Consider the following 23993-nt stretch of genomic DNA (forward strand, 5'->3'; position numbering starts at 1 on the left):
GTTTGTGTAACACTACTTATAAAAGATCAACGATTCGCTCAACGATACAGTGGCTGTGACAGCGAAGTAGGCTCTGAGGCTGTGCTTGAGTACCTATACCCCATTCTGTCCAGTTTCAATTTCAACTTTCCACCCCCATTCACGCTCGTCTTCAATAACATCGTTATCTACTCGCATCTGTCACACTAAGGTCGTTGGCGACATGGACCCATTCGCGGCAATTGGCCTCGCAGGCAACATTATCGCTTTTGTAGACTTCGGATTTAAATTAGTTTCCGCGGCCAAGAACATCTACGAGTCAAAGTCAGGCGCCAGTGCGGATAATGAAGACTTATCTTCTATGACGGGAAGGCTCCAACAACTCACTACCGAGTTGAAAGGGGCCAAGCAAACTAGTTCTTCACAGCGGAATATCCCTCTTTATGACGTCGCTACCGAATGCGAAAATGCGTCGGTGGAACTCATGAAGTTGCTCGATAAGCTGAGGACCAAAGACCCAAATTCTCGGCGACATGCGTTCAAAGCTGCAGTACGCAGCTGGCGGAAGAGTGGCCAGAAGTCCGAATTGGAAAAGAGATTGGATCGTTGTAAACAGCAGCTAGGGTTGGAACTCCTCAGCTCGATAAAGTAAGAGGGACCTTCAACAAACATCCTAGATATTTCTAACCGATGTATCGTAGATCCGACTCATTAGAACGCCTCGATAGGCTTGTCACAAGTGGCCAAGCTAGTCAAGATGAGTTACGGTCGCTTAGTAGGAACATCGAATCTCTACGTCAAGGTACCAACGTCTCTTGCCTTAGTACCGAAGCACTGGGCCAGGTCCGGTCATTAGTTCAATTAAGCGATGAAGCTATCTTGAAGGCACGCCAGGCTCGGGTTCTAGACGCATTACGCTTTCAATCGATGAATGAAAGGTTCGAAGATATCGAAGAAGCTCGTGAGAAAACCTTCGACTGGATTTTCGACATTACTGCCACTGATGTAGCTGAAGACGACGGTGTTGCCGATGAATCGGCATCTACAGATGATGAAACTGAACCCGAAATGAGTAGCGACGATGACGAATACCCAGAAGACCATAGTGATCACGACATTAATAATGAAAGTCGTCGAAGTCTGAGCTATACCTCACAACGGTCAAATAAAGCTACCGAAGCGGGTTCTATCAAGTCAACTCTTGGTAGCGATATCCCAAGACCGGTATATACTATGGGTGAGGGGAATTATAGTTCTTCCTCTTTCCTCGAAGAGCAACTAAGTGATAGTTCGAGCTCTAGTTGGGCCACGGACGATGCATTGTCCATTGCGGAAAGTGAAAACTCCGTCGAATATTGGCATGAATCTCAATATGCTTCAGCGTTATTACCACCCGCTATTTCAAGCGTAGCAGAGATACCTGAATCAACATGGCGGGTCATGACCGAAGCCCGGGATAACTTTATTACTTGGCTCAAAAAAGGCACAGGAATATTTTACATCTCGGGCAAGCCAGGTTCTGGGAAATCAACACTAATGAAATACTTGGTCCAACATCCTGAAACAAAGAACTACCTAGAATTGTGGGCGGACAGGAAGAAGCTCGTGCTGGGTAGATTCTTTTTTTGGAAGCCGGGGTCAGCTCTGCAGAAAAATATCAATGGCCTGATTCGAGGGTTACTGCATTGCCTCCTCTTAGAATGCCCCGAACTTATACACCTCGCGTTTCCAGAGCAGTGGAAAGCATCACTGCATAGAGAAAACGTTCACGTTGAACATTGTGAATGCCGGCAAGCATTTGAGAGGCTCATAGAAAACCAGACTTATGGACAGCATAAGTTTGTGCTTTTTATAGATGGCCTTGACGAGTTCGAAGGGGACCATGCATACTTGACCAGGCAATTAGTTAAGTGGACTGATGGAACACAGAACGTAAAGCTCTGTATCTCAAGCCGGGAGTGGCCGATATTTCAAGATGCTTTTAAGAATTATCCTAGAATCCGACTGCACGACGTTACGATGTCTGATATCCAGCGATTCGTCAGAGATCGACTTCGCGAGATGAATCTTGATGTCCTAGTGAGAAATAGTGGCAGCTTGAATAATGATGATGAATCATCGAACACATACGAAATCACGGATTTGGAGGACGGCATTGTTAGGGATTCAGACGGCGTCTTCTTATGGGTATCTCTTGTTCTTCGGCATATCGAAAATGGAATTGCAGATGGTGACCGGATACAAGACCTCATAAGGCTTGTTAAGTCTCTTCCAACCGACCTTGAGCCTAGTAAGCACTGCCTTTATGAAACATGATTCTATTACTATTATTGCCATGGTAGCAGATATTAACATTCCCATTTTAGTGCTTAAACAACTCTTGGACTCAATTCCTACCAATAACCGAAAACTAGCATATGGCATGCTCTCGCTGGCTCATTTCGACATTACATGTGGTAACCAAATCTGCCTAGTGCAATACTCGTTCCTGGAGGAATATATCGAGAATCGGAACTTTGCAATAGACTGGTCCATTAGACTATTCACGGCATCGGAACACGAAGAGAGACTGAAAAGAGCCGAAAGACGGGTATATGGTGTATGCAAAGGATTTCTCGAATTACGCGAGCCTCCCGCTCGTACTACATACCCGAATATGCTAGGAGGTGTGGTTCGCCTTATACATCGGTCTATCGCAGAGTTCCTAGAAAGCCAACATTTTAAGGCCAAGATGGAGTATGTACTGAAAGCATTTGATCCCGTCGATGCATTTTGCCAGACATATTTGGGCCAGCTCAAGCGTATCCGTCTCCCTATGTCTTATTTCTCTCCGAAGGCGTCTTCTCGTGATAGTCCCGACAGCTGGGGCTATAATATCGAGGATAATAGAAATAATCTCTTCCTTTACCCTCCCCACCCAACATTCAGACAAGATATCCTGTGGATTGTTCGCCGACAGGACAATTGCGGTCGACACTGGGATCGTTCGTGCTTCCGTCAATTCATAGACGACACTTATCGCACAGTGGCCAGCTTGGGAACCCGCCTGTGTGTGCTTCGCGTGCCGTATGATGGAAGGGTAATTAAATATCTTCCTGAAAATGTCATTATTATAATTTGCATACTAATTGGGGCCTACGAAAGCCTTCCTTTAGGGGAAGATGCTAACTCTGAATTGGTAGACCTATGTACTTCCTTGTGTTTGTATGGTATTGGACGGAGCGAGCTTAAGAACTGGGACCAAACATTCGACGCCATTAGAGCACTTCAAACCCTCTTTGACCGAGGTGCTTCTCCCGATTCCAAGTTGGGACGTGGCATTGCACCTGAGTTTCACAGGCTTCTTGCAACTTGGTGCAGTGGGTATTATCCAGCATTTGCGGCTGTCACACCAAGTCTGGCTGTCGTCGCATTAATGCTCTATCATGGTGTAAACCCAAGGTTTGCCATCGTGATAAATAGAAATGGTTATAAATCTAACACGGAGATAGCACCGATCGACTATTATTTAAAGGTACAATTCAAATCAGAATGTCCGTCAATACATTCAGGAAACAAAGTAGAGAAGATGCGACCAAGGAGAGCATATAATCCGCTACTCGGTGCATCCCCACAAACATTGAGAATTATCGGCAACCACGGTTATGTTATTGACTTAAGAGCGTTGGTTTCAATTTGGTTCCCGGATCAAAGCCATATCTTGCAACATGTCATAGACTATATCCTAGAACTAGGTGTCCTCACCAACGAGCATCATCGTTTAGAGTTACAAACCCGACTTGGACCGCTTCTTCGCCCACTGTTCGACCAAGATCATCCGGATTTTGTTGGAGAGGTGCCGCCTCAGGCCGAATGGCCGCAAACGAGCATTACTTGGGTTCGTAGGAAACTTGAATACTTCCACAGAATATCGAGGATAGAAGAGGCAGAGTGGAGGAAACTGTTGGAAGTAGAAGGAAAAACTGTTACTATTATCTAGGCTGGGGTGGGTGCGGTTACTTTCTTGACTTTCTGAAGAGTAGCTACAGAAGTGATTCGATAGAGGTTTTATGACTCCTACCGTCTCTCTACGAACAAGCTAAGGCGTCCGTAGGGATATGATAGATATGTGGGATTTAGAGCCTCAAGGTGTAATGCGATTGTACCACCCGTCATGTTTGCTAAAGGGGGCGTTTGGCTTAAGATACACGACATCAGCGATGATTCGACTGCCGCTGGACCAAGTACAATTCAATGGAACAGACCCTCACGAGTGAATATAGAAGTCAGAGAATGTAACTGGTATCCCAAGTATATATCTTCATGCTACTAAAACCAATCCATTTGCTCATCTTTCTTATTTAGTCAAACTACCTAATGGTACAACACCACAGTCCAAGAAAAGTTTGGTCCGACGCTAATTCAACGAGGGCAAACCATTTGATAACAATCTTTCCACACCGGCAGGATGTCTTCCTCGAAACCCATCTTAATAATCCTGGCCTTGGCCTTTACCGTGGTAGTATTCACCGAGCTCGTCAAGGCCATCCTTCAAATCTCCCTAGCCATCATGATGGCCCTCTCTAGTACCATCTTCAATGTCCTTCTTAACGGAATTTGGGCATTCCTCTTTTGTCTTCTTAACGTCGTTATCTTGCTCGGCCTTTGCTTTTACGACATTACGTTGTGCTTGGTCTTCATTTTTGCTACCCTCGGGCCCCTGATCGCCGGCTTCTTTTTTCTAAGGGGTTTCCTAATGGGAATGGGACCTCTTCGTTCCCCTGAGGGCGGCTACTAGTATTAATTTGTGTCTAGCGAAGCGAGAGATCCTACATGGGATGAATCTCTTATAACGGATAGCAAGGGTCGTGTGTGCCTGAGATTCGTGACGTCTCAGTTTGTACAGCATCTTCATAGAAGAGGGACGTTGGCGTGGATATAACGGATAGACCAGAAGACGAAGACATAGATGATGAGCCGTATGATTGTTTTTTGCTAGTATATTCTGTCGTGCATACAATTTGTATAAGCCATGGTACCAAATTGAGAGTAAATTATACATAACGAACTCCGTCCCATTGAATTGCTGCGCTGTTCATACCGTAAAACTCCAAATATTATTCTGCTTGGGCTTGAAACACTACCCGAACCATCCCGCAGATATAAGGCAACCTCTTCAGATATCCGTAAAGTAATTCAGGTGACTCAAAGCCTGCTTATCTTATACGTGCAAATAAGAACTAATATAGTTGCCTATAACCGAGGCGGGTGCTCTCGTAAGTTAACGATCATACGTCGGGATATATTGTCGTCAATAATGTTCGCCTGGTTGCCAGAGAAGGAGCTTGGCATGGCCGGAGAGGATGTCCCGGCCCTACCTCTCTCTTGCAATCTGAAGTTCATGAGCCACCTAACATGCATCCCGAGCACGCCCATGGTGCTCCGAATCTCAGTAAGCTGGTCTTTGATCTGCGAACTCTCGTTGAAAAGCATCATCGAATGTCGCCCCTCGACTTCATTGAGCGCGGTAGAAAGGCGCTCAACCTTGGACTCCATGGCCTCAAATAGGGATAAGAAATACTGATCTCGAGATTCGTAAGGCGCGCTGTCCTCATGGGTTGAGCTGCCCTCTGGTAAATTGATATCCGACATGGGCTCTGGTGAGGTCGGTGTCGGCAGCGGAAATCCTCGGTTCTCGAGGAACTTGATCCGTCGATCTTTTAATCGATCTCTCTCTTGGAGAGTGTTAAGCTCGGCTCGAAGTTCGGCCAGCTGCTCTCCTACAGGCCCAACAACCCGATATGCGCACTTCAGTGCGTGCTCCTCCAGCTGCCAGCGCTTGACGAGTTGCTCGCAGCCAAATAAGGCAAACTTGCAGCTAGTTTGGGCTTCGGGGCACTCTCTTGAATGTTCCTCCTGCTTGTGCCGTACATACTCAATATTACACAATGCACATTCCGTCTTCCGATTCAGACATTCCGTGTCTTGGTGTTCTTCAAGATCCGCTTTCTGTCTTACTTGCTCGCAGTATTTGCATTTAACATCGTAGTGGAGACATCCTTTCCCGATATCCTTTCGGATTACCGACTTATTGCAGGACGGGTGCGGGCATGGTACAAGCGTCTTATCACAATACCGCGCAACGTGATTTTCGACTAACGATCGAGAAACTATGAGAGCACAGCCACGGGAACTATTCGGGCACTTGACGGATAGATTATCAAGCTGATTATGCACGATCTTAGGCGCGGGCCGTGTCTCGGACACGAGCTTTAGAGGAAGTCGGTCGACGGGGCAGACGGGGTTTAGAGCGTGTGCTTGAACGATGCATCTATGGCAGAAGACGTGGTCACAATTTGTAATAACCGGAGAGACAAATGGGACTCGGCATATGGGACATATGAGGTTCTCGTCAACGCTATCTTCGTATTCAAGGGCTCGGAGATCTAGGGTAGTGGCGGTAGGATCACCACCCATCAAAGGTCGGAGAGCGAGGGTTGCGGTGGTAGCTATTAGCCCTTCTTCCGGAGTGTTGGGCGGTGGCATATTCGAATATAATATGTTTTCATAGGGATTATGGGAGTGCTAAGTCCCGCGGACTTTGACAGCATTGAAACAATGGCATTGGTCAAGGTTAATGAACTTGAACTCAACAGCGGGAGGCCGGGAGGCCGGGAGGCGGGAAGCGGGAGTGCGGAACTATTTGTTGTCGATGTCTTACGACAAGTTGGAGGGGCGATGATGGATAAATACATATATCTCTTCGTAAAGTTCTGTGGCTGAATTGTAGTTTTAGCTGATAACTACATAATACTTCGTACTAAGACGTCACATCCATTATCCCGGTATATCAACATTGTACCTACTGGTGAGTTGTAGTACGGTGTAACTCTGCTGCCATAATCATTACCGGACCTCAAATAACTTTGGTAAAGATGCATAACCGCCTCACAATATCTCACTACATAGGTAAATTACTATGTATCATGAAAATATTTTAGAGCGTCCTATTTCCTAATAAATAATATGTATGTGTTGTCGGGCCTCGGCAAGTAGCTCTTATCGTAATACTCTTATCATATAACCCTTGAAAAAGTAAAAATAAAAAAAGCACCTGAAGTACGGTGTAAGACGTCACTGGACCTACAGGGTAATTACTATGTACCTCGGTGTTCAGCTCTAATGCAGCTGGAACCACTCAACAAATTTCCCACAAAAAAGTCAAACTAACTAACGTGGACTTCACCATCTTCATTACCGGCCTAACTAAATCCGCCCGGTCTCCAACGCCTTCTTTTAGGACTCAGGAGTTAGATACCTACTGTCTCTGCTAGTTCAATTGAATCGGATTTGGCTTCGTGGTCGTCTGTTACAATATGGGAGGCTTGTCGCTAAAAGTCACCAACCGGTCACGGAAGGGCCTCAAGGGACTTCCCCCCTCCGTTGAGCTGCCCGAAGATGCTACCGTTGAAGACGCAAAGAAGGCTATTGCGCGCGCCGCCAGGGTCTCGGACTTCAACCGCATTGGCATCTTTGACCCTGTCTCTAAGAAGACTCTTAAGGATAGGAAAGCTCTGCTGCGGGAACAGTCCGAAGTCGTGAAGCATGGAGAACTGCTCGTCAAGGACCTTGGTATGTCCTTCTTCTCTGCGCCGGACTATATAGAATTAGTACTGACCAAACTGAACAGGCGCCCAGATCAGCTGGCGACTAGTCTACGTGATCGAGTACCTCGGACCCCTACTCTTCCACCCTCTCTTCCTAGGCCTGCGAAACCACATATACCCAGCCGTATACCCTCTACTCAAGAACCATCTCCCCTACGGCATCCGGTCCGACGGGAAGCTCTCGTTCGCGCAGCAGGCCGCCTTCGCCATGATCACGGCGCACTTCGTCAAGCGCGAGCTCGAGACCCTATTCCTGCACAAGTTCTCCGCCAACACCATGCCCTTCGCCTACGTCTTCCGCAACTCTTTCTTCTACTGGACTTTCGCCGGTCTCCTCGGCGCCCTCGAGATCTACGCGCCCTTCTCGCCCGCTGCTCTTTCCCCTGACGTCCCGACTCCCCTTACCTACCTCGGAATCGCCCTCTACTTCATCGGTGAAATTGGTAACTTCGACGTCCACTACTACCTAGCGCACCTACGCAAGCCCGGCGAGACAGCCAGGAAGATCCCTAGCGGCCACAGCTTTAGCCTTGTGACTTGCCCCAACTATATGTTTGAGATCATAGCTTGGATCGGTATCATTCTAGTTACCCGCAGCCCGTCCCTGCTGCTTTTCATCTTCATCGGCTCCTATTTCATGTACACCTGGGCATGGGGCAAGGAGAAGGCCTACCGCAAGCAGTTTGGCGACAAGTATAAGAAGAAGCGCAGCGTCATTCTCCCGGGCCTCCTATAAGCTTGTTAGGTTTGGAATCCTTCGCGACGAATGTAACGATTAGTGAGATATATTCAACCTTGCACGACCTGGTAGATGTACTCTTAGAGATGGGGAAAATTATGGGAACGGTATAAATAGAGGTTTGGATGGTTAGAAATATTTGAGGGTAGATAGAGTTGTAGTAAACTTTAGGTAATTAATCGCAACCGACTGAGATAATTAATGTAATATTAAATGTCAATTGTCTCAACTATATATGAGCGTCCACTCGTCTCATAAGGGAAACTGTACTTAGTACAAGACGGATTCTCCTTTCGAATCTCTAACTTATTATCGAATGACATGTCCCCTCAAGTAACCCATATTTGCCCGTAATATATTTCCCAACTATAAAATCCTATTAGACCTTAAGCCCCGACTCCGGTATCATGCTCACAATCCAATTCCCCAAAGAAAGGTTGGTAGTTCACATTAACATCATATTACTGTCGGAGAACTCGGATTCTTATCCTCAGCTGCATCCCTCTCTCGACTTTCTGATAGTGTCCTACTAGATGGTAGGGATAGCTCACTGGGCCCGGTTTCGGGGATATTGCCAGGCGAATTCTCAACCTCTGTCCTACTGCCCTCAGTAGCTGGTTCCTTACCTTTAATCGAGCTCTCATGCGTGTCAGACAGGACCGGATCCAGCGATAGAGTATCCAGGGACTCGTGTAGGGCCGTAGCCATAGCTTCACTAATACTCGCAGCGACTTCCCTGTCCACGGTGACATGTACATCACCCCTTCTAGAAAAGGCGCCGCTTCTAGCACCACTATCTGTAGCGGTATGACCATTCGATCCAAGTTCTTCGGGTTTCTTACCATTGACATCAGCGTCGCCCGTCACACTTCCTCGGCGGCTCCCCGCCCTACTATCATCAGCGCTGTAGCTCCCTGACCAACTACTTCTGCTACACTCACTGCAGCTATCGCTCCCGCTGCCATTTCTCACCAGGCGTGCCGTCTCCTCTAAGATTAGGAAGTCCCTTTCCAAGACCTCGGCCCAATTTTGCACGTTGCCCAGCTCCTTGATCTTGCGCTCTGTGTCGCGGGCTAGTTTCTCGAGCTTGTCGTTTTCTTTCCGTAGCGCCTCGGTTCCTTTTATCACGTCCTTCTCTTGCTTAGTTAATGCCGCGGCATTTGAATGGAGTAGCGAGGCGCGCGATTGCAGTTCAGAATCTAGCATGTTCGACATGGAAGCTACAAGGGCAGCACGTGCTTCGTCAATGTGCAGCTGTGTCGTGCGGGACGGCAGGGTTGGGTTCAGATCCATGGTGACGCGGGGCTGAGCTCCGGTGGCGGAGGATGCGGTAATAGTTGTAGGGGGTGTTGTAGTGCTCCGAGATGCTGAGGCGGAGTTAGATGGTCGCAGACGTGGCGCGGTAGAATGAGAAGATGGCGAGAGGAATGGCGCGCTCACGGCGTTAGACGACCCAGCCGTATTATTCGGAGCTGGAGTTGATGATATATTGGCCGGAGCCCCGGGGACGGAGGAGGGGTTGGAATGCGGAGGATATGCCGATGAACTCGGGGCCGACATTATGGAACGATGCTCCTCGGAGATTCAATTGTATTGTATCTTGGCAATAGCAAAACATAGAATTGTAACCCTTTAGAGAATTCCTACTAAAGAATTGGATATTGGTATAATTGGATAAGGAGGAGCTTTACTTCAGAGCTGCGGGCTGATGTTAAACATGCGGGGTCGCGATCGAGCCGATTGGAGGGATGTAACATGGCATGCGTAAGGTGCCTTAGAAGTTAGGGTGCTAACAGCATTAGCATACCGATTTGCTTCTATCCAGGACCAAACATCGACGTAGCTGTTACACTACGAATCGGACCTTTTCCGCCAACGAAGATTCTTTATACATTACTCATCCCAATCTACTTCATACACCCCTTCCTCTCTTTGCGTGCTGACCCACTCCTCACTTGCCAGTCCCCTAAGGAAACGCCGCTGAAGATCGGCGCTGTCTTTATGCCAGTCGCATGCATAATCACATGCTGGAGTGTCATTTTCTCCGAAATATTTGCAGATGAGCTTATGGCGGCAAGCATTTGTGCTCTCACAGTATTGGGCTAGAGCCTGCAGGCTTCTGGCGCGTGCCTCGAAATTGGAATTCGAAACCGAATTGCGATCTCGCACGATCAGGCTGCTGACTCGGTCCCTATCTTCACGACTGTAGTAGAGAAAGCAGTACGCAGCGTTTCCGTCACGCCCAGCTCGTCCAGCTTCTTGATAATATCCCTCGAAGGATTTAGGTAGCCTCCAATGAACAACAAAACGGACATTGTTCTTGTCAATACCCATACCGAACGCGGTTGTAGCTACGATTATGTCATACCCAGGTTCGTTCGATACCCATTTAGCAAGAACACGTTCCTTAGTCTCTTTCGACAGTTTTGCATGAAATGGTTGGGCACCGATGCCTTCCTGTCTGAGCTGCGAGGCAAGATTCTCACACTCATCCCGCGAAATAGTGTAGATGATGCCAGGAACGTTCTCAGCTCGCTCACCGATGGTGGTAAGCTCACTCTTTCGTGGATCCTTGGCTCTACGTTGATATACGCCGCGGATCCATCCGAGGAAGTCGTCTAGACGCTGATCATCTTCATCACGTGTGAATCGAATCTCGAAGTGGAGATTTGGCCGGTGGGCAGTCATTGTGAACGTTTTCAGCCTTTCCGGGTTCACGTCTAACCTAAGGATAGCGAGCACATCATTGCGCACCTGATTGTTGGCTGTTGCTGTCAGACACATAATAGGCACGTCCGGAAACGACTCTCGAAACCATGCTAGTCTCTTGAAATCCTTGCGGAAGTCGTGGCCCCATTCCGAGATGCAATGCGCCTCGTCAATAGCGATACGCGCAAGTTCTCGTTGTTCGTGAACCACCCTCAACCTGTCCCGGAAACGGTCCTGGGCGCAAAGCTCTGGGGTTACATAGAGTAACCGAGTTCGGGGGTGACCAGTTTTGAGATCATTCATAATGCGGTCCTTTTCTACCAGAGGCGTGTTGCTATTCAACGAGCTAGCGTTAATATCGGCAGCTCGAAGAGCTTCCACCTGGTTCATCATGAGACTCAGCAATGGCGATACAACAATAGTAACTACATCTCAATGTAAGTAAAACGCTAGCATTGATGGGAAATAAAAGCGAAATAATAAGAATGGGGAGGAAGAGGTTAAGAACTCACTGCCTTGATCTACTACGGCAGGAAGCTGAAAGCATAAACTCTTCCCGAAGGATGTGGCTGCTTGAACGAAGACATCGTTGCCATCCAGCGCAGCTTGTATGATCTCTCGCTGGAATGGACGAAAGCCAGTCTTGTTGAACTGACGTCGTAACGTAAAGTCGAGATCAGGGAAGATAAACGAGTTGGACCTAACTAGGGCGGGCATTTTTGAGTCTGCCGCCTAGCTGTCCATATGGGCCAAGTTTATTGACAATTTTCTCGAGTATCTTAGGGTTATGGTAGACTCTCACGAACCCTTCAAATGGTTGAAAGTGACGTATTTGCCTTTCCTAATGAAGTATACTCCAAGATACATATATAGCTACAGCTAACTCTGCAGCTAAAGTACTTGGGTATTACGTGAACAAGATCCATTCATTTGCATCCAGATAGGCATCCATCTAGCATTGAATACCGTGTTAAGGATAGGTACCCCAATGGATGCTTGGTAATAGAAATCGGTGACTGCGATATCTTACTGAGATGGTTGAAAGTGCCTGGATTCCAGCTTAAGTTAAGTTTAGAAGATAAAGTCAATTGCACAGGTCAAACACTATTTGGTACTAACTATCTGGATGCTCTTCCTCAAGTAGGAAATACATAGAGACTGGGATATTTTTGATATTTCTATCTTTACTTATTATGTGGGCCATCGCAACTTCCAGACTTGCCTAATCGCGTCGGTCTCCACCCGTCGCGTGGGAACTACTTAAATAAATGGGTCTTGGGGCAGTATATGGTACGTGCATATACCTAGGTTACCTCTTAGTGGCACACTCTTATGTACCAACGCCACAGCTGTAAGGTACGACCGAACACATTATGCAATATACATATGCACAAATTTGATCTGTTTGTGCGCCTAACCTAAAGTATTTCAATTATTGACCTTACCTACGCACCAATTCTCAATGAAAATAGAATGGAAGGGGTTAAAAAATCTTGTAGAACAAATCTATTTTGGTGGCCCCTACCTCTGTAATACTCATCACACCCAACAATGCGAAGAAAGGAAAAAGGCGGCGGCTGGCAGTCTCAACTCGAGCCTCTCTCACGAGTAAACGGGGACTAAAAGACGCGAGCAGGGGATGACCCAAACGCTTTCCCCACTTTGCTCTGATTCGTTTACACCAACTTCCCTTTTTGGTATCCTTTACGCCCCTACCGCTCTGCTATCAGCAAATCATCCACTATTATTTAGGACTTCACGCCTGCCGTGGCGCTGTTTTAATCCCCTTATTCCAGGCGTTGCTAGTGGACAAAGAACCCCTTCCCTCCAACTAGTGCCCAAGACCCGATCCCTTGTGTCTACCTAGCCTACGTTGCGCCGCACATCGCTTGGCCCCCCCTAATGACCGCCTGAAAGAGCTTCAAGAACCAGGGGGCCTGCATACGAATTTCTGCACTCTTCGACGACATCAGTGCTTCACCTTTTCGACTAGACCTGTTTCAACTCCGAACCCTTCACAAGCACTACTAGTGTAACAGTTCTCGTCGAAACTTCTCTCACAGCTCTGGCTCTGTCTTTACTTACGCCCAATTCCATGAGTCTACCACTTTTGTACTTGAAACTAGGTATCGGGTTGTTGAGTTCCGCTTCCAGTTCAGTTTCGTCCTCGAAATCAACTACGTATTGCATTACGATGAACTCAGTTCTTCTATTCAGCTCACCGTCTCCATTCTAACAGACCTATTGGGAAAATATTTGCCACGAGTCACTCACACGACACTACGATTTTACACGATTGAAGTAATATCCTACCCAATTCTAACTATCATCTGAGCCCCCGACGTTTGGGTCTGTTATGGATGTTGCTTTAGGCGGCATGGCCGCTGCTGTTATACAGCCTCAGTCGACCTCGAGAAATCTACCCACAAGCCTACCACCCGGAATGAGACGAGGTCCTCCTACGACCGCATTGCCTCTCCCCCCGCCTCCCCCAATCCCCGACCAATTCAACACTTCCGCTAGCAGTAGCTCCGGCTCGATGCTGTCTACATCTGCCCCCCTGTCCGCCGGCCAGGTCATCGCCCTTGCTAGGGAAGCAATGAATAGTGCCTTACAAGAAAACGAGACCCAGGCTGCCGAGGCGAGTGGTGTTAGTACCGAACTCAAACCAGGTGTTACCATCGACCTCAGTAGAAGAAATATTCAGGCATTGCCAGATGAGGTAGTGGACATAATAAAGAATGAATTAGAGCGGTTAGTCTCGAATCCATAACTGGGTAGCATAGTAGCATGCTAATGTGTCTGGTCTTACATAGATTGGCGCTCTCGCATAACAAGTTATCGACTCTACCAGCCAGATTTTCGGAATGTACACATTTGCGATATCTTAACCTTAGGGCCAACCAAATCAAAGAGTTCCCTCTATCGGTAATTATCTCCCTTTCTAATTGGTTAAATGCTTGTCTCACGTGTTCTAGCTCTGCGACATCAAGTCACTTGAGATATTAGATATGGGGAGGAACAAAATTCGAATTCTGCCACCCGAAATTTCAAAATTGGCCTCGCTTAAGGTGCTGGCTTTGCAAAAGAACCGGATAGAGGAGCTTCCGCTTTGTTTAGCTGATATGGTCTCATTGCAAATGCTAAGGCTAGCCGGAAACGATATCAAATTTCCGCCAAGGGAGGTATTACAGGTTCAAGCTAGCAGTCCTCCGAGTGAGGGTTTCCTGGAGAAGAGCGAAATAACGGAGCTCGCTGTTACGGCACACATTAAGAAGTTTCTGAAGCAAAAAGCGCAAAGTATGAATGCAAGAGAGAAAGAGGGCGAGAATGGTGGAGATGAGCTCAGCGACGGAATTGAAACACCTCGAATGCCCGTCAGAAGAGTGGTCAGCGGGCGATTTCCCATTCGGGTGAATGGCAGCGACGTGTCAGATATGAGATCCCCGGCCGTACTCCGACCACCACCTATACCTTCTCGATCACATGCTCGAGGCCTCTCTCAGCAGAATACGGCTATCCGCAGACCTGGCGTTATGCCTCTCACCATCGGCAACCCCAATGAGAGGTTAAGGTCAAACAGCGAGACGCTATTACAAGCACCGAGAGCAGAGCGACCGTCAGACCGAAACAGGCGCATGGGTATTGTGTCTAAAAAACCGACTGAGCTCGGAACCTTGGAGGAAGGCCAGGCAAATAACAGATTCAGCCACTACCGAGGATTGAGCCATGGTTCATCCATGACGGGCCACTTAAATCCCAATGGAACTTCTACGATCAGCCCAAACAATCCAGCAGAACCACTACTCCATCGCCCAAACTACGTGAGGCGTTTATCTGTCTTACCGGAACAAAGGCGAGAATCAAGGATTTTCGATCCTATTATCGAGTCTGCAAAGGGCATTCTCTATGCAATCTTCCAGATCCATCCAACCATACAACTCTTTACAAGGCTCACAAATGATGGCACAACCAAACGGTCAAGCCTCGAGATTGTCTTCTACAATACCAATTTCCATATTGAGCAATTGGAACAAGAGATTCAAAAACATGAATTTGCCACGGAGAATGGTCCTTATACACCACGTGAGAACGAAAATGTCCAAAGGGCCGTTCTAACCTTAATTAATGCCTACAGTCATATTTGTTCACTCCTCATGAACAATATGAATACTATCGTTGATAATGGGGACCCGCGCTATATCCGCACGATGATGATGTTGCTGTATCACAGCATCATGGAACTTCGTATTACCGCTAACGAGATCTCCGCTGCCACAAGCTCGCCTGTGTTTAACCAGGGATACCAGCAGACAAGGATCCAAGATACAGTCAGAATTCATCCTCGAGACAATTCTATAACACCCACAATCGACCGGCCAAACATAGGTAGTCAACCGCGGCCTAGAGCTCTAGCTCATAACCATGGCAATCTTCGGGTAGCAACGGACGTGTCAATTCCCTACATAAACGGTACCGGCCGGATGGCACAAATCACATCGGCCACACCCCGATCCGGGGAATCGTTCGCATCCTCAAATGGGGATATGAGGTATCCCACCGACTTTACCGCAGACGAGCGATTGTTTGAGAGGATATTTTTGTCGTTACAAAAATCGTCAGATCTTGCCATGCGTATCCTCCCCGGTATCAACCAACAATTTCTCGCATACAGGCGCAATGCGGAAAATCAACGAGCTCCAGAACGCATAGTACGCTGCTGGAAGGGTCTCGTCGCCAAATGTTCAATCTCTATTGCCGATACAGAGCGCTTAAAGGACCGTTTGTCTCTTATCAAACTAAAGGAGCCTGGTGTCAGGACAGATCCCCTCTTCTGGAGCCTCTGCAAAAGTTTTATTGATTCTTGGGCCGAATTCGGGAGTAGGCTGAAGGCATCCATGGATCAAATAACGTTTCCGTTAGATATTAGGACTAGATTACGGCCTATTCAAATCAGCATAAAAGAGACCAACCATCTTATCATGACTTCCCCATGGGCATACCTCCTTCGACACACTAGCAATATCAGCGACGCGCCCACCCACTATTCGCCAAGCCACTATTCGACTAATTCCGGGGTCGGCCAAATACAGATGCCTATGACACCCCAAAGCGCTGCTCTTGGGCCAGCTGTACAAGCAACTGTGCCATCGACACCCCAGAGCGCATCTCTTTCCAACGTGTTTAACGGGAACGTTTTTGAACGTGCCGACGCATTATTATCATCCATGGGAGCATTGGCGATGTCTCGTTCTGCGACGATGAATAGTACTTCTACGTCTCTAAACTCGTCATTTTCTTCCACTACTTCGTCACAGGAAGATCGCCAGGGCTTATCAAATATGTTAAGCCCCAGTGGAGGCTCGGGTCCCCTAACTTCTTATCGGCTTAACGGTGGAAACAAGCCCGCTTTCTAGTCGAGGCGAGTCGTTTCATACCGATGATATGCTTATCATGCCGTTCTAGTTATACTGTTCTAGTTATACTGTTCTACAGTATACAAGCGAGCATGAAACTCGGGTCCCACTTTGATTACCTACTTAGTAGCCTGGTACGAATACATCGCGAGATTCCGTTGTGAATTCCCTGCGAGAAAAAAAGGCTTTGGTCTAGTCTAAATCTGTTGTATAAAGGCTCCGTGTCAAAAACACGGAGCAAGGAGTATAATTCACCGTATTTGGCGTTACGGGGAAACAGGAACACGGGCTGGTGGTTATGATGATCTTTCTCCCGGAAAAGCCCGACCGACTCGGGCAACCGGCGTTACTCAATAATGTGACCATGTGTCAAATTATAATGTCTGAATACCAATCAAAATCTGGTTACATGTGCTTTGCTTGTCTGTCCCTCGTGTCTATATTTGAACATTGGTGCTTATCAACATGTTGAAGTGAATGAAAGGTTAAGGAAGCCGAATTTGTTGCATAATAACAGGTGTAATTAGTGTGATGACGAAAGTTTTGATCATGGCTAGTGCTTTGAATACTGACATGTGCTCTTTTGAACTCGAAAGAAGGTATCACGAGTTGAGTACTGATAGTGAGATATTCGCTCCATTGTGCATGATCCTCTTACTCTTTCTAACTTCCTAACCCAGTGTAGAAAAGGGGGGGAGGTGAAAGAGGCGTATGGACTGCTGATGCCAACATGTAAGCGACCAACACTATACTTGTACGCCTGGTAAGCAGCTGTTTAGGAATGAAACAGGCCAGTGCAGGTATTACAACTCTAGTAGTATTTAACTTGCCGTAGGGGGCAACAAATAGCGAGCGAGCATGTCCCCCTTTTCCACATTCAACTTACGCTCTTTGAAATGACTCTCTAATGGGTTCCCTAGAATTGTACCTCACATCTCACTAATACATATCCATGTCATGAAATGGCATTTATTCAGCCAGTTCTATATCATGCATTCATTATCTACCGGATACCAAGACCAGTTTTCTTCGTTTCTTTTCTATTCTTATATTGTCTTTAAATTCTAGCTCCCACCCATCACTTCAGCGTAACAAGCTCCTCCGCGCTCGTTGGATGAATCGGAATACACGAATCCAGATCCTTCTTCGTAGCGCCCATCTTGATGGCTACTCCGAACCCCTGCAGCATCTCGCCGGAACCAAGGCCCATGATGTGCAGGCCGACGATCTTCTGCTCGGGACCCGCGCAGATCACCTTGTACTTGGTAGGCGCCTTGTCCTCGGGCTCCATCATCGCGTAGTACATGGCTGTGAAGCTCGTCTGGTAGATGGTCAGGCTGTCCCGGCCGTACTGCTCCACGGCTTGCGGCTCTGTTAGCCCGATGCTGCCGACTTCGGGGTGAGCGAACACGACGGATGGCACGTTGGAGTAGTCGATGCGCGCTGTCTTGAATTGCTCGCCACCGTAAAGACGCTCCGCGAGTCGGCGGCCGGCCGCGATGGCGACGGGGGTTAGTTCCACTCGGCCGGACACGTCGCCTAGCGCGTAGATGTTGTCCACGGACGTGTTCTGGTACTCGTCGGTGACGATGTAACCCTTCTCATCAAGCTTGACGCCCGCCTCTTCCAGGCCGATGTTCTTGGTCATAGGGGTACGGCCAATGGCCCAGATCAAGTGGTCCACGCCCTCGAGCTTGCTCTCGCCATTGCTATCCTTGTAATATATCGTGAGCTTGCCAGTGCTAGGGTCCTTCTCGATCTTAGTCTGGGCGGACTCTTTGTGCACGCGTACACCGAGCCGCTCATATTCGCTAGTAACGCCCTCCTGGATCATAGGATCGAAGTGGCGTAAGAAGGTCTTGTGCCGGATGAACAGATGTGTCTCAGTACCGAAGGCATTGAACATTCCTGCAAACTCAACGGCGATATACCCCGCCCCCACCAAGGCGACCTTCTTAGGTAACACGTCAATGTCAAAGAAGCCATCGCTGTTGATGCCATACTCCGCGCCGGGAATTTCGGATGGCGGCTTCGTCGGTTGGCCGCCTACGGCTAAGAGGATCTTATTGGCGCGTACAGTGGTTTTCGTGCCGTCGTCTAGTGTTATCTCGACCTCGTTCTTGCTTAACAGCTTTGCCCACCCGTGCACATATTCAACCTTGTCGTTGGCAAGATTTCGTTCGTAGATGCCGTTCAATCGCTTGACATAGGCGTCCCGCTTATGCTTGAAAGTGGTGAAGTCAAATGGCTTCGTTTCTTGAACTGAGAAACCGTAGGCTTTAGCGTCGTGAATAGCCTCGGCGAGGGCGGCGGCATTATATGTAACCTTTTTAGGTACACAGCTATAAACTTGATATTAGCTTCTTGAATTTATTCCTTTTTTGTTTTTGTTTTGTAACACTGTAACACAGAGGGGTTACAGTACCCGACATTCACGCAGGTACCACCGAGGCGCATGGCTTCGACGACCATGGTTTTCGCACCGAACTTGGAGCTGGCCATGCGCGCGCAACCAAGACCTCCGCTTCCGCCACCAATGACCAGAAAGTCGATCTCCTTAGATATGGGAGCCATGACGTGAGGGGTAGACGAGAAGTGTCTAGAGAGTGAAGCTATTCGCGAGGTCGCCGTCCTGGACCTAGAAGCAAGAGCAGACGGAGATGTTAAGGTTACAGTAGCAGCCGATATCCGACTAAATAAACCAATTGCTTGCATTGATGTGCTTACTCCAACGGAGAAAAAGGAAAACGAAAGGAATGGCGGGGTGGAGGGGAATGACGTCTTATATGGGAGACCTTGCGAGATGGAGCAGAAAGGGTTCTATGTATGTACAAGCTGCGGGATCAGATAATACGGCGATACGGCGAATTTCCAATCAGCAATATCCTAGATAGGCAACTTAATCCGTACAAGCTGAAGAATTACTAAGAGAGAAGAAAGAAGAAAGAAACTACCTACTAAAATCTCGGAAGTTGGAACTGACCGGTGATCAATAAGCACCGGCTGGCCGGTTCGAGCACATCACCTATTTTTAAGTGCGCCGTTCCGCGCTACCGTGCTAGGGTCTTTGACAAATCCTTGAATAGTACGTACTCTATTCCGTACCCGATCTACATATAGTAGGACCCATATATCTTGTAATCCGTCCCCCTATTCTTGTAAAGACTCCAAACCGTAGCACAATCTCCCCATACCTAAAGGGCGTATAACCACTACCTACCCTGACATAAGAACATAGGTATTTATCCAATGAAGTTCAAGCCGGTATTCCAAATAGGCAGTGAGCAGAATAAGCAACGACTATCCTACTGCATTTGGGGTTACATAAATATGCATATACGTTTAGCACAAACAAAGGACTGGGTAAAACATTTAACACAATAAATGGTATTGTATTCTTGGCCGATGAGCTATCAGGTTAGTAGATTTTTATATTATGTCTATCATAGATTTCTATGATGTCTTCTATTAATAACTGGAGTTTCACATATAAACGAAAGAGTAAAATGTTACATTTATTACCTAACTACCTATCACATACTAATACTAAATATATATTAACAACATGATCTAATTCCGTCTCTACCCGAGAAATATCTAATTTCTAGGTAAGTTGAATAACAACCTGGTACCGAGGTCGTCGAACCACTGACGTACAAGGAAATTATAGCTAGGCGAGACAAACTCGAAGAATCTTCTATGATCCGTTCATTTATCTGAGCATCTCGAAATATCTGAACTAGATAGCCTAGATTTGCCTGTATAACCCTCGTGTTCCTTTCTATGCGGATACGTGGCATGGTTATTCCATAGCAGCTACACAAGCCTATAAGATCCCCGCCCGTCCGTTTCTCAAAGGAGGGAGTTGAGTCAAATCCTGAAAGCTACAAGCGAATATGCCAATCATAAAGTGCGGGGCACGCGGGTTTGAGGAATAACGCGATGTGAGTTAGAGGAACTTCACATCTACTGGGGAGCGGGGTGTGATGATCTATAGCACGGGGGCAAGGTGTTCGTTGGCAATAATCGCCACTCGCGTCGAACATGATATGATCTTGCTTGCCTCCCCCGCCGGAGTATCGTCTATATATCCTCGTTGATTCCGTGCTTGAAGATGTCGCAACTCACGCCCTGAAAGGCCTTGCTAAGAGGCCTACCTATCTCCATAGACAATATAGAGGGCCGCTAGCGAATGAAAACCATTCATAAAATATTCTTCACTGCACATATTTATCTACCCAGCATATCCATAGATCATGGGTGTTGAAAACCCGGCGAAGAAGGAATACGTAAAGAAGGAGTGGTACTGGACTTGCGTGAGTTAAAAATAAAATAAACGCATACCTCTCTAGCACTTAGCTAACTTCGCCGATTCTATCTGCCACTAATCCGTCGTGTCCTAACTGTTATAATCATCAACGGTGCTCCTCCTGCGACATTTGGAAGTGATTGAATGGGCAAATAATTCCGACAAAACATGTTCGATTATGATGTATGGCGGCCAGGATTCTCTTAGGATGCTAGCAAGTTAGAGGGGTTGCTAGAAATGTTAGAAGATCGAAGAGTTGTGTTCAGGTTGAACTTGAGCGTATTAACATTGGTTGATATTGTAATCTGAATATTCATTTATGGATTCTCATGTTAGCAGTTCTATAAGTTTAATAAGTCTCATTTACCGGGTCAGATTTTTAATAATGAATGAATTACAAACAGTTGTATCATTGCTCTAAGATTGTTGTCTGCTACAGACACGATCACGTGACCGTTTATATGTAAAAACGTAGTCCAGATTGTACCCAAGTACTAATTGTGAAAACTTCACGAGCTGTTAGCGTCACTTATATTTCACAGGTTACCTATTTTTGAGATAGGTAAATCATCAAGTTTCAAACCTATTAGCCTGTTAGCCATACTTATTATACTCATCCCTTACTCATGGCGCTGTAGCTAGTAAAAAGGGGATGTAGAAGTTGGTGGGCTGGTTACACTATGCGTGCGAGATAGATGCCACCATGTCGTCGAAGCTGGAAGCGATCCTACCTAAGTTCAAGAGCACAAATTTGAAACAGCTCGCTTCCTTATGCGGCGAGAAGACCTCGGGTAAAAAGGCGGACCTCATCGACCGGCTCATCGCCTTAAGTCACGCGCGTCCAGCTAAACCGCCCAGCACCAAAGACTCGCGACTCATTCTGAGCATCGACCTGGGCATCCGCAACCTAGGTTGTAGTCTCATAGCACCCGCCGCGCCATCTAAAGTCCTCTCACCTTCTGCTCTAACTGTTGATGACCTGCGCCGACCGCCGCGTGTCCACCTTCACTCATGGCAGCGGCGAGAGCTCCTGGGGCCCTCGTTAGACGGACTCGAGGACCCCGACCGTTATAGCCCGGCCTCCCTCGCCATCGCGACAGACCGGCTAGTGCGTCACGACTTGTTACCTCTCAAACCGACGCACGTGCTCATCGAACGGCAGCGATGGCGCAGTGGCGGCGCCGCAGCAGTCCAGGAATGGACACTCCGCGTCAACACGCTTGAGGCCATGCTACACGCGTCGTTGCGTACGTTACGGGAGTTAGGGCATTGGAACGGCGAGCTAGTATCCGTGGCACCCAACAGGGTCGCGCGATTCTGGCCTCCGCCACCGACTATGTCCGAGGAGACTGCAAAGATGAGAAGGAGCCGGTCCGCTAAAGCGGTCGATGGAGAGACTCGAAAGGGAGCCAAGTCGCAGCAGAATAGCAAGAAGTATAAGATTGGCGTTCTGACGAGCTGGTTAGCGATGAAACGAGGAAGCGAGATCATTCTACCTGCGAATCGTGATACGGAGGATGCTGTTAAGTGGTTCCGTTCGAAGCTGACTCGCTCTCGGAAGAAATCGAGCGATGTTGAGGACTTAATTCGTGATGCTGGTCCACGAAAACTCGACGACTTAACCGATAGTCTCTTGCAAGGTGTGGCGTGGCTGAAGTGGGAGGAGAACAGGGCTATCCTCCTTAGAGAGGAAGGGTTAATAAGGCTCCTAGAAGAGAAGCTCTTAGACGAACTAGAAGCTGACATATTGCTTGATGACGTGTAAAATAAACGCTCAATTGTATAGTACAAATATCCATCTATATTTAAATCAAGGCTAGGCAGATGATATTGATAACCCCTTTCGAGGCTTCTGTCTGCTACCCAACATGCGAGTCTAACTAGTTCACCTGAGCCCGTGGGAATTGGGGTATAACGCGCTTGGGACAATCCAAAACCAACCACCTCCTAGAAACAATACACATATTGCTCATCACTCCTTCATCGGTATATCGTTTACAAAAAGATAACGCTGGTCAATCCCGTAGCCAAAAGCGCGGCGGCAGCGAAGAGGAAAGGCTTGGGCTCTGTGGCCGTGCCAGCATTGCCAGTAGGGCTAGCAGTGCTGCCGGATTCGCTGATTAAGAACGGCAATTAGCAGACATACAGGGATAAAGATGGCACCAGATACTCACGTAGTGCTACCGGATTCGCTTTCTCCAGAGGTAACAGTCGCGTCACTAGTCGAGGTAGCAGAAGCAGACACGGACTTGACACCAGTAGCAGAAGCAGTGCCGGTGCTAGACTGAGCAGAAGAAGTCGAAGTGGGAAGCTTAGCAACGGTCACACCCTGCTCCAAGCACTTGGAGGAGTAGACCTGGTAGGCCTCGGGGAGAGTGTCCTTGTGGCAGCTGCTGGTCAAGTTGCCCTGGATAGCATGCTGGAGATCACCACAGACCGCCTTCAAATCGGATGGGTTGTCCTGAACACTACAATTACGATAAAAATTAGCCCTACTATCCCGTCCATAAATCGCACATATATTACTCCTAATCAATCACAGCTTGGATCGGACCAGAACCAACGTACCCAAGAGCAGCCAACAGACAAGCCGGGGGAAGAGCAGCGGCAACCTGGAAAAAGGCCAGAACGGCAGTAAAGATGGCGAAGAAAGCACGCATGTTGACGGATATGGTATCGAAATCGCTCGAGAAGAACTGAAAAAAAGGTCGGGAGAATCTAGCGAAAAACTCGAAGCTGAAACACGGATTCTAAATCGCACGCGCCGAGGTGATGGGGGACCGAATCGATCGGGGGAGAGTTAAGCTATCGCAGAGATTGTCTAACGAGTTAATGAATGACTATAGGGGGGGTTAATGAGTGACGAGACTGCAGCGTAAGGAATGACTGCAAGTTTCTAATTGAAAAGACGGGGGGAAACGAGGTATGATGGAGGTTTGTTGAAGGTGAAGGAAGGATCGCGCAGTAGAAAGATTTAACCTAGGTACCTCTCTCCTGAATTCGACCTGTGACAAGGGGGTACGGTCCTTGTCAATTCGGGCTAAACCTCGGCGGATTTCTGTGTCAAACAGAAGCTATAGATTGGGCTTAGCGTGTAATGTTATTTCGTTATCATATCGGGTTCTTGCTGTAAAATATCTCGTATTATTTACCTGTTCATGTCATTCTTGGAGTCTCATTGTCAATATATCAAT

At 47.6% G+C, this 23993-nt stretch overlaps 9 protein-coding genes across 9 annotated transcripts; 5 read left to right on the forward strand and 4 right to left on the reverse strand.

Annotated features, from left to right (window-relative positions):
• Positions 1–202: 202 nt before the first annotated feature.
• Positions 203–3958, forward strand: F4817DRAFT_316765 (uncharacterized protein; the record flags this gene model as incomplete). The annotated part of the gene is made up of 3 exons (XM_049300720.1): positions 203–627; positions 681–2269; positions 2346–3958. 3 exons carry the CDS (start codon positions 203–205, stop codon positions 3956–3958), a joined length of 3627 nt encoding a protein of 1208 aa, XP_049158255.1.
• Positions 3827–4984, forward strand: F4817DRAFT_142570 (uncharacterized protein). The gene is made up of 2 exons (XM_049297876.1): positions 3827–4269; positions 4324–4984. Exon 2 carries the CDS (start codon positions 4427–4429, stop codon positions 4754–4756), a length of 330 nt encoding a protein of 109 aa, XP_049158256.1. The 5' UTR covers positions 3827–4269; positions 4324–4426; the 3' UTR covers positions 4757–4984.
• Positions 4985–6769: 1785 nt separating this feature from the next.
• On the forward strand, positions 6770–8564 carry F4817DRAFT_142532 (3-oxo-5-alpha-steroid 4-dehydrogenase-domain-containing protein). The gene is made up of 2 exons (XM_049297874.1): positions 6770–7590; positions 7649–8564. The coding sequence occupies exons 1-2, from the start codon at positions 7335–7337 to the stop codon at positions 8359–8361; spliced, it is 969 nt and encodes a 322-aa protein (XP_049158257.1). The 5' UTR covers positions 6770–7334; the 3' UTR covers positions 8362–8564.
• A 1-nt stretch (position 8565) lies between these two features.
• On the reverse strand, positions 8566–10325 carry F4817DRAFT_142602 (uncharacterized protein). The gene has a single exon (XM_049297877.1). It carries the CDS (start codon positions 9922–9924, stop codon positions 8821–8823), a length of 1104 nt encoding a protein of 367 aa, XP_049158258.1. The 5' UTR covers positions 9925–10325; the 3' UTR covers positions 8566–8820.
• On the reverse strand, positions 9994–12206 carry F4817DRAFT_142554 (ATP-dependent DNA helicase). The gene has a single exon (XM_049297875.1). The coding sequence runs from the start codon at positions 11464–11466 to the stop codon at positions 10258–10260; it is 1209 nt and encodes a 402-aa protein (XP_049158259.1). The 5' UTR covers positions 11467–12206; the 3' UTR covers positions 9994–10257.
• Positions 12207–13563: 1357 nt separating this feature from the next.
• On the forward strand, positions 13564–16639 carry F4817DRAFT_142702 (RAM signaling pathway protein-domain-containing protein). The gene is made up of 2 exons (XM_049297878.1): positions 13564–14001; positions 14052–16639. Exons 1-2 carry the CDS (start codon positions 13864–13866, stop codon positions 16488–16490), a joined length of 2577 nt encoding a protein of 858 aa, XP_049158260.1. The 5' UTR covers positions 13564–13863; the 3' UTR covers positions 16491–16639.
• A 665-nt stretch (positions 16640–17304) lies between these two features.
• On the reverse strand, positions 17305–19469 carry F4817DRAFT_142713 (uncharacterized protein). The gene is made up of 2 exons (XM_049297879.1): positions 18916–19469; positions 17305–18832 (listed from the first exon to the last, which is right to left on the reverse strand). The coding sequence occupies exons 1-2, from the start codon at positions 19203–19205 to the stop codon at positions 17569–17571; spliced, it is 1554 nt and encodes a 517-aa protein (XP_049158261.1). The 5' UTR covers positions 19206–19469; the 3' UTR covers positions 17305–17568.
• Positions 19470–21304: 1835 nt separating this feature from the next.
• Positions 21305–22961, forward strand: F4817DRAFT_142731 (Ydc2-catalyt-domain-containing protein). Its single transcript, XM_049297880.1, has one exon. The coding sequence runs from the start codon at positions 21503–21505 to the stop codon at positions 22562–22564; it is 1062 nt and encodes a 353-aa protein (XP_049158262.1). The 5' UTR covers positions 21305–21502; the 3' UTR covers positions 22565–22961.
• Positions 22545–23927, reverse strand: F4817DRAFT_340345 (uncharacterized protein). The gene is made up of 3 exons (XM_049303630.1): positions 23368–23927; positions 22974–23267; positions 22545–22915 (listed from the first exon to the last, which is right to left on the reverse strand). Exons 1-3 carry the CDS (start codon positions 23457–23459, stop codon positions 22795–22797), a joined length of 507 nt encoding a protein of 168 aa, XP_049158263.1. The 5' UTR covers positions 23460–23927; the 3' UTR covers positions 22545–22794.
• Positions 23928–23993: the final 66 nt, after the last annotated feature.

This window comes from Daldinia loculata (assembly GCF_022478755.1).
Source record: "Daldinia loculata strain CBS 113971 unplaced genomic scaffold F4817scaffold_30, whole genome shotgun sequence".
NCBI lineage: Eukaryota > Fungi > Ascomycota > Sordariomycetes > Xylariales > Hypoxylaceae > Daldinia > Daldinia loculata.